The following is a 15466-nucleotide window of genomic DNA, read 5'->3' as shown; positions in this document are numbered from 1 at the left end:
CTGAAGTTGTTCTGATATTATTTTTTGTTACAAATGAATATGTGACAGTTATTGCAGTTGTCTGTGGAGGTTCTTCTACTTTTTATTCAAGAAAAAGCTATTAGTTTTTAAATATTAATTATTGAAAACAGGTATGAGGGAGAAAATACAAGAGAAAGATAGATAGCTGTTAACCAAATTGTTGCAGAGTTAGAAAAAACTGAGGTGCTTTTACAGGACCAATGACAAGGACAGTACTAGATTTGCTAGAGGATGTGGTTTATTAAAGCCCTTAATGATGGGAAACTTATGCTAGTATTAATCATCTAAGAGAGAAGCTTCAAATAATATACTGCAGGAAATGTCCAGCATCTTAGGCCTGACAATCTGTTGCATATTTTCATTGTGTGATCCAGGAAAACAAATTATTTGAGGAACAAATAGCCAAAAGTTTGAAAAACTGTGTTCTTGAATTAAGAAGTGCAAATCTCATTCTGCACACAAGTTTTTGATTACAGTTTTCTGGACACATGGACTGAATCAGGTAATTTGCTGTATCTAATTTTGTGTATTACACTGAATGTACACCAGAGCTGGATCTTTGAAGTCCTTAATTTAATTACCTTCTAGACAAGACAGGTGATGCATTAGTCTGCTCTTGAATAACTGTTCCTGGACATTGTGCCTAACAGGGATATCTAAATACAACAGACAGCTTTCAGGTCACAGTTTGCTTCTCATAAATAATCTCACACAGGTTATCCAGAATGACTTCTAATTGGAGTACTGACCTGCCTGTTTCTTTCTTGTTTGTGAAAATGAACAGGTTGAGTTTAGCTGATGCTGGTGCCATAACATTAACTCTAAAATGCCACTCTAAATTTGTAGAATCCTACGCTCATAAAATAGTTTTGTTTAATTTTGTATCTTTGTAATATTGTCTTTGTTCCTTCTAGGCATCATTTTCATTTGGCTTGCTTCATGTCTCCAAAATAATATTCCATCTTTCATAGCTGAACCTTATAACAGTGCTTAGGAACTTTTATCACATCCTGGGCTGTATCCAAAGCAGTGTGGGCAGCAGGGAAGGGAGGGGATTCTGCCCCTCTGCTCTGCTCAGACCCCACCTGCAGTGCTGCCTCCAGCTCTGGAGTTCCAAATACAAGAAAGACATGGACCTGCTGGAGCAGGTCCAGAGGAGGCCACCAAGATGATTGGGGAGCTGTAACACCTCTCCTGAGGTTGATAGAGTTGGGGTTTATCAGCCTGGAGAGGAGAAGGCTCCAAGGAGACTTTTGCAGCCATTCAATATGTAAAGGCAGATTATAAGGAAGAGAGAGAGAGGGGGACTTTTTATCTGTAGTGCTAGGACAAGGGACAATAGTTTTAAACTAAAAGAGGGCTGTTTCAGAATAGATTTTAGGAAGAAATTCTCCCCTGTGAGGGTGGTGACGCTGTGGCACAGGTTTCCCAGAGAAGCTCTGGATGCCCCATCCCTGGAAGTGTTGAAGGCCAGGTTGGATGGAGCTCTGAGAAATCTGGTCTAGTGGAAGGTGTCCCTGCCCATGACAGGAGTGCTGCACTGAATGACCTTTAAGGTCCTTTCCAACTCAAACCATTCTATGATACTGTGTGCCTTTATTAACTAACATGAACAGTAGCTTTTGTACATTTCTTTGTTTTTGTTTTTTTTTCTTTGTTTTGTTTTGTTTTGTTTTCTGTAGAGTGCCAAAGGTTCAGGTATAATAAATACCATCAGTGTTGATTTTTTTAAAAACTGACTGTATTCAAGCTTCTACTTCTGTTTAGCTATTTAGAAGTCCAGCATGCTCCCTTAACTGGTAGTACTTTGTTTATAAAAGCTTAAAAGCAGGTTTTCATTTGCACCCTGCATTGATTTTTGTCAGGTGTAAATTAATTCTGAGCTACATAGAAGCTAAGCAGAGCATATTATTATTCTTTAAGGGTTTTAATTTTCTAACTGATCTACACTGAAACATTTTTTTTTTTGATACAGTACATATATTGCAGCTGAAGATCCTCAACATATGTAAACATATGAGAAGGTCCACCTTCTCTTTTCTGATTGGTTTTATTTAATTTTCAGTTAATAGAATTTATTGACAAATATTCTGTTTATTTGTTTCTTAATTATTTTAAAAAACCAGAGAGATCAGATTTTGCAGGCATATAAAATAGTCAACCTTATGTTTTCAAAGCCTTGGCCTTAAGATTTGTTATTTTTTCACGCTCTATTTTATATTAAACATATTTTGTGTTTATGTTTGATAACTACTAATTCTGTAACCATTTAAGCATAATATACTGCAGTTAGTGATGAAGGGCATACCAGAAAAAGCAAATTTTTTTTATAAACCAATTATTCCCTTTTAACTCAATTTTTTAAATTTTATAAAGAATGTAAAATATCTTTTATTTGTAATGTAAGAAAATAATTTCCAGACTTATTTTCTTTGTGTAAAACATCACTCCAGGCACCTTAATCTATTTTTGACTAGGAAATCAAAAATCATCTCCTTTAAGATAATTTTTCTGAATCAAGCCATTAGCACAGTCCTTCTGTTTTTCCTGTATTGGAGCTTTTGACTTCTGGAGAAGTGGCTGCAAAGCCTTTTTACTCAGACTTTTTGAGAGGGAAATTGTGAAGCTCTTTTTGTTTTGGAATGCTTTACATTTGTGAATTGTCAGTTTTGAGATATACCTTTTTTTGACAGACTTCTAGTCCTACTTGTGTTTTTTTATGTTTATGTGTATTAGTATCTGTAGTCACGTAGAGATGGCAGTCCATAACTCACCTAATCTTTTAAAATATAAACAAATACATACTATGGTCATCCAAAATTTACCTTTAGAAGAGAGAGCACTCTGAACTAGAAGTCCCTCTTCTCCTAAATGCTTGTACCTGCAGTATAGAAGTGTACATTACTTTTTCACTTGTAAGACTTGTAAAATAGGATATGAGTTTGCCACATGTATTTAAATCAACAGAGAGCATCAAACCATATAATGTTACCAAGGAAGTTACTCATATTCAGACAGAGCATCTTTCAGTCTTCAGCATTCATGCCTGTGTTCATTAACAGAGAAATTCTGAGAAATGTGCATTGGGAGACAGTGCTTACATAAACTTTGGTGTGAAATAACCCCATTTGGTGCCTCACAAACACCCTGATGAGATTTGTGATCCATATGTCGAAAACATTGATCCATCTGTTGAGCAGGCAGAAGTCAGTTCACGCACTCTTCCTACAAGTGGATCCCTCCATGAACTTCATTTCCAGAGAAAAAACCAAGGCTCTGACTCTTGGTATTCTGAGACTCCTGATCATCCTTATCCATAAAACAGGCATTTGCAGTTTGCTTTTTTCTTCATATTCTCCCCTAGCGTGACATGTCACACTCTGAAGACTTTTTGATAGCCCATGCTTTACATTAACCTGTGTAGATGATGAAATATGGGTTTTTTAAAGGTCTACGAAAATCAAGAGCACTAGAATTACTTATTAAAACATTTGGAACACAAAAATGAGTTCCTGTATCTGGTAAATAAATTTATAGTCAGACGTGCTTTAGTTATTTGGGTGAAGCTGCTGGTTTTCTTACAAAAATAAAGGCTGAACAGTTATTAAAGAAGATGCTGCTGGTGTTGAGCAATGTAGCAGCTTTGATCTGTGCTTTAAAACTTCTATTCATAGCAATTCTTTTTGGTCAAAGCCTGTATGCCTGCATGCAGCAGCACTTATGTCATCAAAAAGCTGTTCTTTTTGACAGAGGCAAACACAGAAATAAATTGAAAACGTGAACTTGAAAGAAAAGAAAAAAAAAAGGAAGTAGTTTTTAACCATACCTGAAGCTAAATTTCACTTAGTACTTAAATGTGCTCAGTTCTGGTCTCTGACAGACCTATTAGCAATTTTCTAGCCTAAAGTTAAACAATTTGTGAGAAGACTAGAATAGGTTTTCCTAGAAATATCTAGGAGCTATTTGTCAGAATAAAAATATATACCTATATATTTCAGATGTTAAAAAGCTGTAACCAATACTTCTCTTTAGGTATTAAAGTGCTAAGAGAGTTTCCTTGAATATAATAAAAAGAATATTTTCTTAATACTCATAAAATATAAGTAAAAGTAGAAAAAAATTGCAACCAAATATTTGATAGGCAAAAATACTGTTTACTTAAGACATAAGCAGAAGAGGAGGGGAAAAAGCTACTCCCTTTTATTTTCTAGAGACCACTAAACTGTTCTTGCTCTCCAGAGAAACAGTGAATAGAACAGATAAGTCTTGTCACTACTGGCATTGTGATCTGTAAATCACAGTCTGCAAACCAGCAATTTCCTCTGTGTCAGACTCAGTGTTTGGTATATGTTTAATGTACCTGTTTATAGGCAGGTTTGTAAGGAAAACACACCACTGTTTTTCTTGTCTGTAGCTTGATCATTTCACAGTTCCAGTGAGAAATGGGTGAAGCTGAAACACTTGTATAAAAGTTTGGAGAGTGAATATAATTTCTCCATAGCAAAAGATGGCACTATAAAATCAGCACGTGGACAGATTATTTCTATAAGCTTTGTAGGTCACCTCCCTTGGTCATAAAAGGGTTTGGCCAAAGAGCTTCTCATCCTCAAGAGGAAGTGTTTTTCCTCACTTATGAGATATTGTTTTTTAAGGGCCTGATATTGCCCAATGTTAAATATAATTAGTAGGTGTTCTCAGAATTTCAGCTGAAACAGTTTCAAGAGAGGAGAAATTTAACAAGATGAAGGCTTAACAAACTCCAGGTTGAATACTACTGCTTTCATAGTCCATAATAAACTGACACAGCAATCAATTGGAATTTCTCTGTGAACATGAAGACTTGGATATAAGTGTACAGCTTGTTTTACTAAACCAGTCAATGTACTTGTGCATTACTTTCTTTTTCCAGATGCTCCAACGTTTGTGTCAAATCAAACCATGTATTACTCTTGGGAAGGCAATCCCATCAATATAAGTTGTGAAGTGCTGGCAAATCCCTCTGCCTCAGTTCAGTGGAGAAGAGGAAAATTAGTTTTACCCATAAAAAATACAACACATCTGAAGACCTACAGTACAGGAAGAAAGCTGATTCTAGAGGTAAGGCTTAAAATGCAAATCAATGTGGTGATATAAAATATTTTTATCCTCAGTTTGTCACCATTGAAAGTACTATAGAGTATATTAAAGGATAAGACTTACAATTTAACAAGAAATGTTCTTTAAAAAGATACCAAAATAACAAAGAACTGTATAGGAACTGATTTATCTCCATGTTTCTGGTTAGCAGTTAGAAAATAAGCTTTATTTGCGTGGCTTGTGCACAGGTTTCCATCTGCACCGAACAAAAATGCAACTTCCATTTCTTGGAAGTAAATAAATACATAAATAAACATAAACCTTGCACATCAAGTTAATACCAAAAATTAAACTGACTGCCTGGTAGGTATTTTGTATACACAAAGAGTTTGTTAGATTATTTTTCTTGTTTAAGGGTGAAATTATAAAGATGAACAATGTCACTGTTTTCCACGATTGAATTTCCTCATTGGCATTTGAGAAGAGAGAGTTTAACCTGGAAAAAGATGTATTTAGGTCTATGTTTTGAGAATATACCAGATAGGCTGAAGTAAAAACACATCTGCATATTGGTTAAGGAGAATATACTTACATTTATGCTTGATTAGCAACTAATGTTTGCAAACTGTATTCATTTTAAAGATTGCTCCCACCTCTGACAGTGATTTTGGACGGTATAATTGTACAGCCACAAACAGAATAGGAACAAGATATCAGGAATATACACTTGGTCAAGCTGGTAAGTTAAAATTTTGTTTCCTTCTCTTAAATTTTTTTTTACTGTAACCAAAATGAAGTTGAGGCACATTATCCTCTGTTTCTTTTATTCCATGGTCTGTTTGCAGTTAATTTAATTCTCTAAAAGTTGAGTTGCAATATAAAGTAAAATAAACCAGTTCCCTCAGAATATGAATCTTTTTTGGATTTAATTTTAAGGCCTTCTGAAATTTGAAGAAATTAAATTAGTGTAACTTTTTTCCTTTGCCCTCACTACATCCTACATTTATAACAATGTATTTTCATTACTTCAACAGAGAGACATATGGTTTGCAGGCAATAAAAGTAAGAAGGAACTAGGAAATTCTTTTTTTTTACTTTTTCTCCCTGATATTTTCTTTATAAACTAAGGATTACAAAAGACTGAGATACTTCAGCAGAGAATTTCTACCTTCATTTGCACTTTTAGTTATTTAAAAGAAGAATTTGAGCTGGAGTGCTAGATTGAATTAATTTAAGCTCTGAGATGTCCTACAACTTATTCTTACAGGATTTCTGTAAGAATAAGTTCTTACAGAATTTTTAGGTCCTTCTGTTGTTGTTTAGGCAAATATAGAAATCTGACTGCATGTTCATTCTTGGGCAGAAATAACTATAAACTGAGAACAAATGAGAGTTTCTTGGCTTCGTTTTCAGTTATATTTTCTTGTAGAATGAACTAATGTTTGTTCAGCAGGCTTGGAGGTCTCCAAGCATTTGGATCTATGTACTTAATGATGCAAATTTTGCCAGCTTTAATGATGTCTAGGGAGCTATAATGTAGCTTGGTATTAAAGGAACAACCACACTGAGAGCTCTGCACCCCTTGGGATGTGTCATTATGGACCACTTTCAGGCCACCCTGTAGCACTGGCTGACATATATTGAAGGGGCAGGTAGAAATAAGGTCTTTTATATCTATTTTTTTTTGTAAGACATGTATATTCTTCATGATCTTGAATGCTTCAGTCGAATGTGACTTTTAGTTTGTTTTTCTTAAATAAGGAAATCAACACTCTGGAGCTCTACTAGAAGGAGTTTCGGAGGTGCTTTGCTGAAACATTCACATCCAGTCAGAACTCTCTTACTTGGCCTGGTAGTTTAATTTGTATAGTTTTGCTCCACAGGGTGATTGGTTTTTTTTAGGTATCTCAGGTATTATAAAAACCAGTTGTTTATTAATAAACTACTTTGACTTTTTACACAGTATTGATAAATTTTCCCATTACCATTATGGGATGAATTACTAACACGCTCTCTTCCTGTATTTTGCTTTGAAGAACCATCAAAAGTGTTGAGATTCCTAAAACAGAAAAATGTGGGGGTTTATTGAGAAACATGTGATTTCTATGGGGCACAATTTTACGTGATTCAGAAGGTGCACTACCCTTCATTTTACTACTTTTTTAGAGTCTTAACTGTGTTGTGATCTTACCTTCCCTTTGACAGCTACATGTGACTACTGAGAAAAAAGTCTTTCCTGAAGCCATGAACATAAATGATAGGAAAGGGAAGGAAAATCCCCACTTGTATCCCTCTGGTGTCTTACCTCCCAGGAGAGGAAAAAAAAAAAAAAGAGAAAATATTGTAGTTGCTGTGTGCTGTTTTTTCATAAATATGTATAACATGGGAGAGCATCTCAACAGATACTGTGCAGAATATTGTTTTTTTCCTCTTAGATTTGCAGCACAGTATCCCATCACAATGAATGATGCTGCACGGTAATCATTTTAGCTATGTATATCCTCCCTGCTTTTATAATTAATGAATTAACTTCAATACAAAGAATATAGCATTGTCAATTGAAAAAGAACATGATATTTTGAAATATTTCAGAAAATTCATACATGAGAGCCCCTGGAAATGCAAAAAACAAAGAACTTCATACAAACTATAACCCTGGCTTGGCTTTTCAATACAATTGTATCAGAAATGTTACTGATGCCAGTTTTTCAAAGAGCTTAATATTCTCTACTTTTGCAATAGTTCACTTAATATTTTTTTCAGTCAGTTCATCAGAAAACTTGATGAACACTTATAAAAGTTATATATTGGAGTTATAACAATATAAAGGCAAATCAAGGTAAATAAAGAATTATGGGAAGGTATTATGTAAGTCATGAACTATATATGGATACTCTATATAATAATATTAAATGCAGAAAATAGGGGGGGGGAAAGCAGGTTTTTTAGTAGTGATAATGAGCAGGGCTGGAAACCCTTGGTTTGGGGGTGTCAGGGCTCCATTATGCTGCCCACTACTTACAGTAGTGTAATGCATAATATTCAGTATCCTGAAAGATTGATATTTTGAGCATTTACATCTAAATAGACCCTGTTTTTAGAAAAAAACCCAACAAGTTACAAGTTTTGCACTTAAACTGAAAATGGAAAACAATCAGGGAGATGAAGGATAAAATAATAAATACAGGTATAAAATGTCAAATACAGCTTTCTTTCTAGTTTTATTACCTCCATCACTTTACTTTGGTAGATTAGGAAGACCTAATGATTGATATTTTCCTTATTAAAGCCTATAAAATCACTTCATACATTGCAATGCAACCTGGATTGCCTTCTGGCTTTGATTATAAATACAAGTGCTGGGGCACAGCATACTTTTACAAAGCCTCTGTTATGGAAAAATAAATACTGTTCCTAGCTGGGAGATGGTATTAAGCAAAGTATGCTGCTGGGGTAAATTTTACAAATAATGATATTTTTACTGCATAGCTTTCTCTTTAAATTCTGCAGGAATTACTTGTTCCTTCATGTTTTGTTCCATTTTTCTGCTTTGCTGGATTTCAGAATAATCATGTTACCTCTCTTTTTACTTTACTGCTACTTGAAAAGTGATCACACTGTCACGATACCATTGTCTTTATTTCTGTTGCCCTCCTTAAGAAATTAGACTTATTGATGATAAAGAAAAAAAGATTTCTTTCAGAATTTAGATGCAATTTGCACCCATACCATTTTTTATGGTAATGTTCACTCAGATTATACAGAGCTACTGAATCAGTCTGAATTCCATTTAAACTTTCAAAACAATTGAAGAACTGCAGACTATTTGGGATTTCACACTGAAAGGTTCTGACCATCAGCTGAAAGCTTAAACAGATGTGCTCTTCTCCTGACTTGTGGTGATCAACTCTTAAAAATACCACATAGTTCAACTATTCCTGCTTTTTCATTGCTTAAACATTTAAATTGTTATGTGAGTAACATGTAGAGTGTGAAAAGAACCACAGGCATTTCTTGCCACTGCAAATTAATTCTTTCATGTCACAGGCACACCTTATGTTTTAGAAGTCTGCTTACACTATGGTTTTAATCTATGACAGGACCAGATTTTAGCAAGCCTGGTGAGCTTGGCAGGTTGTCCCAATGCCTCTCAGAGCCTGAGGTGATCACAGATACTCCTAGATCTGTCCAGTTCTAGTTTAGTCATAGTTTATGTGAAATATCAGTATGCAGGAAGCTGGTAGAAACTAGCAAAGCATTCTTCCTTTATGTTGGACCTCAGTATTGTTATTTTAAATGGTTTTTGTATAGAGAAGTAGAAAATCATGTGGCCATCAGTACTCTAGGACTATGTTTTTGGAATAGGTAATTTAATATCTTAGAATGGTAAATCTTAAGGTTATGACACAGAGCTAAACTGGATTATTCAATGTATATTTTGCACATAACAACGTATAGCTGGATGGAATCTAAAACTGTGATTCACCTCCAAGGCTCTCATGACCTTACTCACTCTAGACTTTCCTGACCCCCTCTTTATTCTGGGATGGCAAAGGGTTTAAAAGTTCAGATAAATAGTCTGATTCCCCTTTTTGCCCCAGTCTTTTGGTCTTTGTACCTAGAAGGATACTTTCATTTTTTATGAAAGCTGAAATTCTGATCTCACCATGTCATGCCTTGAGCATGCCTCTAGCAGCTACATTTGTTGTAGCTATATGATTTATTTGTTTCCTTTCTAAACCAATGTTACATGGAATTAAAAAGCAAACTTTCAATGATATCATTAGATATCGCAAGCTCCTACACCTCTTTATTTAATTAAATGTTCTTTAAGCATCCTGTATACAGAGAAAGTTAGTGAAGATGGGGAATAATGACAACAAAAGCAATTTAAAACGTGGGAAAGACAGTAATTGAGCTTCACAGAAACTATATCCTCTAATCTGTTTTATGGAATAAAGTCATGCCCAGAATATGATAAGGCTGATCAATAACTGACAAAGGCTACAACATCAAATTAAGAAGTTTACTAGTCTGGAGTTTCAATGCTGGCACTTTGTTGCTGGTTAATGGATGTTCCTTTTGTTTCCCCAAGTATTTGAATTTTCACACAGGCAAAATAAAATCAAAGAAGTAGGACTTATTTTTCCCCAAGGAATAATATAATGAAAAAGATAATCATATTCTACCAAAAGTCTATTGACCACCACAAAAATACGGGCAGACCTAAAATCTAGCTCACTGTTCTAAAACTTGCCATTCACATCTTAACAGCATCAGCTAAAAGATTTTTACTGAAAAAAACCAGAACAAAAAAAAAAAAAGAAAAGGAGAAACTACAACATATTTTCATATGGCCTAGGTGTGAAACTATCAACATGGCAACAGAGTTTTGCTTTGTGTGCATTTTATTTTAATTTTTGTTTTATATATTTACTTGCTAGCTGTGGTCCTGATTACTTAACTAAATCCTTATTTTTCCAGAACTGCCAGTGATTTGGTAAAAGAAATCTATGTAGATGTAATATTGAATTTTTCTTCCATTCCAAGGATGTACAAGTACAAGCAGTGTCATAGAGATTTTTGACTCCAAAGGTCTAGTCCCCAGCCTCTTCTCTTTCCCTGGCAAGGTCCTGATGGTACTTACATTCAGCATTTAGATATAGTTATTTTGAGTGAATATATGTGCCAGATATACAGAGACAGGAAAAGCTGTGGAGCTGCAGTAGGAACATCCTTACAGGAGATAGGAGACGACTTAACTGGAAGACAAGTCTCTGAGCCCACTCTCTACTCTCACATCATCACTTCCTTTTCTCCATTTATATTGGGACTGCTAAACTCTCAGAAGGAAAATTATTTTCTTCCATAAAACTATCACAAAAATAGCTTGAAAAGAAAATTCTCAGTGATAAACAATGGTCATGTATTGAACAGGTTTGGTGATAATTGTAATAGACTTGAAAGACTATTTACATGTCAGTGGAGATAAATATGTACTCATAATTCTGTGTGTACTTCTTTATCAGCTGTGATAATGTTTTTGGAACCAAACTAATGCTACTTATTTAGGCACAAAGTTCATTTGTGCCATCCAGAATTATATGCTGCATACAAGTGCAATTTTACACTTATGAGGGGATACTTTTTGATTTTATTTATAAGGAATTGTTTAACATCATACATGAATACAGTCACATAATGAACACAGGAGTAGTTGCTGAGGAAAGAAGACAAAAGATGACTAAACAGCTGACACCTGTTTTTTTTTTTTTAATGTCATACTTTATTTTAAAGGCTGAACTTGTGATGAATTATCCCTTGTTTTGACAGCAGCATAATGACAAAAAACCTGGCAGTGGAACTTCTGAGGAAGTATATTAGAATCTCTGCTGTCACTGAGTGATCTTTAGAGCAGAGAAAAGAAATCCCATACATTTTCTACTACATAATCCTTCAACTTGTATCCATATCAGTATACAAAATATGATCACTGCCCATAGCTAAACTCCTCTAAGATTCATTTGGTTGGTTGGTTTTAGAAGGAAAAAGAACAAGAAACATCCATAGCTATATTCTTCCAGATGCAGACTTCAGAGCACACAACATCGCAAATTATCCTTCCCTCCTGCTAAACATTGAGCCAAAAGCCTTGCAATTCTGACATGGAAATCATGGCAATGCTCCAAGTAATTATGCCTGACAGGGGAGAACTCAAATGCTGGAATGTTTAGCTAGATCAAGACCAGAAGGCTGTATACCTTGCATGATCAAATTCTTACTATCAGAGAACTACAAAATTAGATTCATTTCATTATCTTCTTTGGGGAAAAAAGTTATAGATTTGCTCAGTCTGAAAAAGGTAGCAGGTATTTTCTTGTATCTTAATGGTATTGCTAGTATTTGGTTTTGGTTTTAACTCGGAAGTGTTTCCTGCTGTATTTTCTTCAGGTGATTCACTGTTTTCCTTAGAACTGACATAGTTCAACTCTGGAAACTGCATAAAAGTTGCCTACACCTGTGGGTGGCTTGCACTGTGGAATGCATATTTAAAATAGTATTGTGGATGTATTTTACACTGCAGTGAGTTCTAAACAGATTGTATTGTGCTAGTTATGCAAAATATTTTACTGGGTTTTCACAGGACCTTCATTTTACGTTTATTACCAAAAGGAATCCTACCTTCATTTGGCAGAAATTGTATTTGAACCAGCAGTAGAGAATATAAGGTTCTTCCTGAAGGGTGTCATTTTCCCTATGCCATGCTTATAGTTAACCATGCACAGGCATTAACACACAAGGAAAGGAGATCTTAACATTTGGAAAGTCAAGAACAGGGTGGATATGTAAATAACACATTTTTGTTTCATACCATTGACCAAATATCTGGTTTGATTCAAACAAAAGTACCAGTGAATTGCATTATTAAAATAGCATACAAAAACTACCATAAAAATAAGATGGGTGAAATTATTCATTTATCTCCTAAATATTTTTGTTTAATTTTAATTCTTTTAACAAGAAAAAAAATTAGAAGTTAAGAAGCTATTTGCAATATTGTAGGTATCCACAGCAGCTTTTAGCTTGCAATTAAATACAAAAAGAGCATTTATCTTCAGTACCTAAGAGCTATATTCGCTTCCCAAATGATTGGTATCCACCTCATACATTCACATCACTCATATAGTGCAATGCTGCCCTGGAATGCTTTGATGGCATCTATACTGGTTTTAACCCAATGACCACCAAGTATTGGAGGGTTCAGGAGACCTATAGACAGAAATGCTAACTGTAACAATTCACAGAGGTATCATATCAGCATTAAGATACTCAAGTCTGACAACTGTTAGAGATTTTTTCAGAAAATAATTTAGTTTTCTGATAATCGAAAGGTTATACACCTTCCAGCCCTTTTAGACCTGCTTTGGCAGGCATTCTTTTCAGAGAATTTGTGGCTGAATATGTCAGCCACAATTTTTGTCTCATTTTCATTCAAGTACCAATACTGGGCGAAGCTCAGATTGATTCTCCTTTTATTCCCAACTGTCTGACAGCCTTTGAATACCGGCAGTGTTTCATGGAAATGGTTCATTACCCACAAACAAAATTATAGGCCTTGGCTCAAATTCTTGCATGTCCTTACAAAAGTATCTTCCATAACATGGAGACAAAAGCAATCTCCAATGTGTAAGTGGTTATGCAGATAATCTTCAGATGGATCAGAAGAGAAATTTGTAATGGTGTTTCAGATCCCTAGTATTCTGTCCACAGGACTAAAATTCTTACTAGCATTTTTAATGACATCTTCTGTAATTATAACACTTTAAAATGTAGGACAATTAGAAAAGCTAGTCTTTTGTCTCCTGTGTGTTTGATCATACATTTTAGAAGTAATGTAACCTTTCTATTTTTAAAGCTGTGCTGACCCTGATGTCATTGTTTTGCTTTTGTTTCGTATCTCTCATTTCAACACCTACAAACACCTGCTCTATTTTCATAGTTCTTTTCTACTTTGAAAGATATGCATTTCCTTTTGATTTCAGGGAAAATGTTTCTTTCAACCTATTTTGCAAATTAGTTCTTAAACTGAACAGAGAATAGAAACCTTCCATTAATGTATCCTTCTAGTAGCTTGAAATCCAGTCTTTCAAAAAAAGAGAAAAATGATTCATGTTTTCAGCTGTATTTCAGAGTTCCATAAAATGGCCAAATTATTTATACAGTTCTTTGTCATAATCTCATTTAGAAGAATTTAGACTCTGAATGATCTATTTAGTGTAACTGTTCCTTTTGTTATATTTGATTTAAAGTTTGTTATTCTTTTTTATATAATTATGCAGTCAACAAACTGATCTCCTACATTTGACTGTGATGAAATTAGCTATTGAAAAAGATCATATTATAAAAGAAAGGCAAAAATGATTTTGCATTACTTTAGCATACAAGGAAATGAATGAGGTTTTCTTACAACTCTGTAGTGGAAAACAAGTTGTTTATGTAACACAAACATTATTATACCATATTCAATATTTATTTTTTCTCCCTTGAACACGCTAAGGAGACTTTTGGGGGTAGATTATCAACTGTTTAGGTCTCTGTGATTGCTGCTGATTATTAAATTGACATTTGTCCTTTTTTAGATGTGCCATCAAATCCGTATGGAGTACGAGTTTTAGAGCTGTCCCAAACCACTGCCAAGGTTTCGTTCCATAAGCCAGAGTCACACGGAGGTGTTCCCATTCACCACTACCAAGTGGATGTAAAAGAGGTAGCCTCAGAAACCTGGAAAATAGTTCGCTCCCATGGAGTTCAAAGTAAGTATATGAAAAATAAATGGGAGTGTTCTAACTGAAAAGAATGTTAAGTGTGTGTTAACTGCTACTTTGTTTGTCTTAATCCAGTAGCTGTATCTTAATATTAGTGAAGACCTCTTTACACTACTCTTACTGTTGTTTTGTAAAACTCAACTGTTACTTTTGAGTTTTAAAAAAGTTTACAAATATTTCACATTTTTCACTCTCCAGCCAAGTAGATATGAAGAATACTTTTGAAGCTATAAATTTCAGAGAGAGTAGAAATCAGTTAGTTTGAGAATGTGCATAATTTTAAGCTCTTATGTAATATTTAATTCTAGGCATTAATTTCTTGAGCTACTTAGTAAACTTTCTATGTACCTGTTAATATTCATGATATCTGTTTCAAAAGCATAACTCTAATGTTTGTTCAACAAACAATAAATGCTCTCTAAAAGGGCATCTAGTTGCACCCCTCTAGGCAGAAAAGAGCATAAGCCTTCCCAAAGACACAAGTTCTTTTGGTACATGCTGAGGTGGGATGTTTATGCAGAGTAATGTTAAGAAAATACATTCAAAAGATCAGTAAGCCTTTGCATCCAAATTTACCTTATCACAGTTTTAGTGCAAGTTAAAGCAGCCCCAACATTCTTCTGATTTATACAGCATCAGGTGAATGGTTTGGAAGCTACCAGCAAGGTCATGGAACAAAAAAATGTAGCAAATTATCCATTATGTGTTATCTCTTTCCCTTTCACATAGACAAAATTTCTGCACTAAACAGAACATATTCCAAATTACAGAATTATTTCAAAGGAATATATAATGAACATGTAGTTAACATGTATTCAAAGAAACATATAATGACTCTTTATCTTTTGTTTTTCTCAATCAAACATAGTAACTGTGTGTATAGATATAATACTGTAAATCATAGTAACATACATTTTATTCCAGTATAATTTTCCAGTATTTCTTTCAGTACTTGTAGATCTAAAGAAGACAACTTGTTTCCTCTGTCTGCAGGGCAGCACATGAATGGCTATTTGTTACTTCTTCCTTTCTTTTCATGTCAT

General features: G+C 34.5%; 1 protein-coding gene across 1 annotated transcript in view; it reads left to right on the top strand.

The window, feature by feature from the left end:
- Positions 1-15466, top strand: part of NCAM2 (neural cell adhesion molecule 2) — a 277189-nt gene that overhangs the window by 190319 nt on the left and 71404 nt on the right. The window contains exons 10-12 of the mRNA XM_051779598.1: positions 4931-5118; positions 5740-5836; positions 14238-14411. Coding sequence (XP_051635558.1) covers positions 4931-5118; positions 5740-5836; positions 14238-14411 — 459 coding nt within the window. The remainder of the gene's footprint in view (positions 1-4930; positions 5119-5739; positions 5837-14237; positions 14412-15466) is intronic.

This window comes from Manacus candei, unplaced genomic scaffold, assembly GCF_025592945.1.
Source record: "Manacus candei isolate 608988 ecotype Guabito, Panama unplaced genomic scaffold, ASM2559294v1 h1tg000014l, whole genome shotgun sequence".
Taxonomy (NCBI): Eukaryota; Metazoa; Chordata; class Aves; order Passeriformes; family Pipridae; genus Manacus; species Manacus candei.
This window is presented reverse-complemented; position numbering and strand designations above follow the sequence as displayed.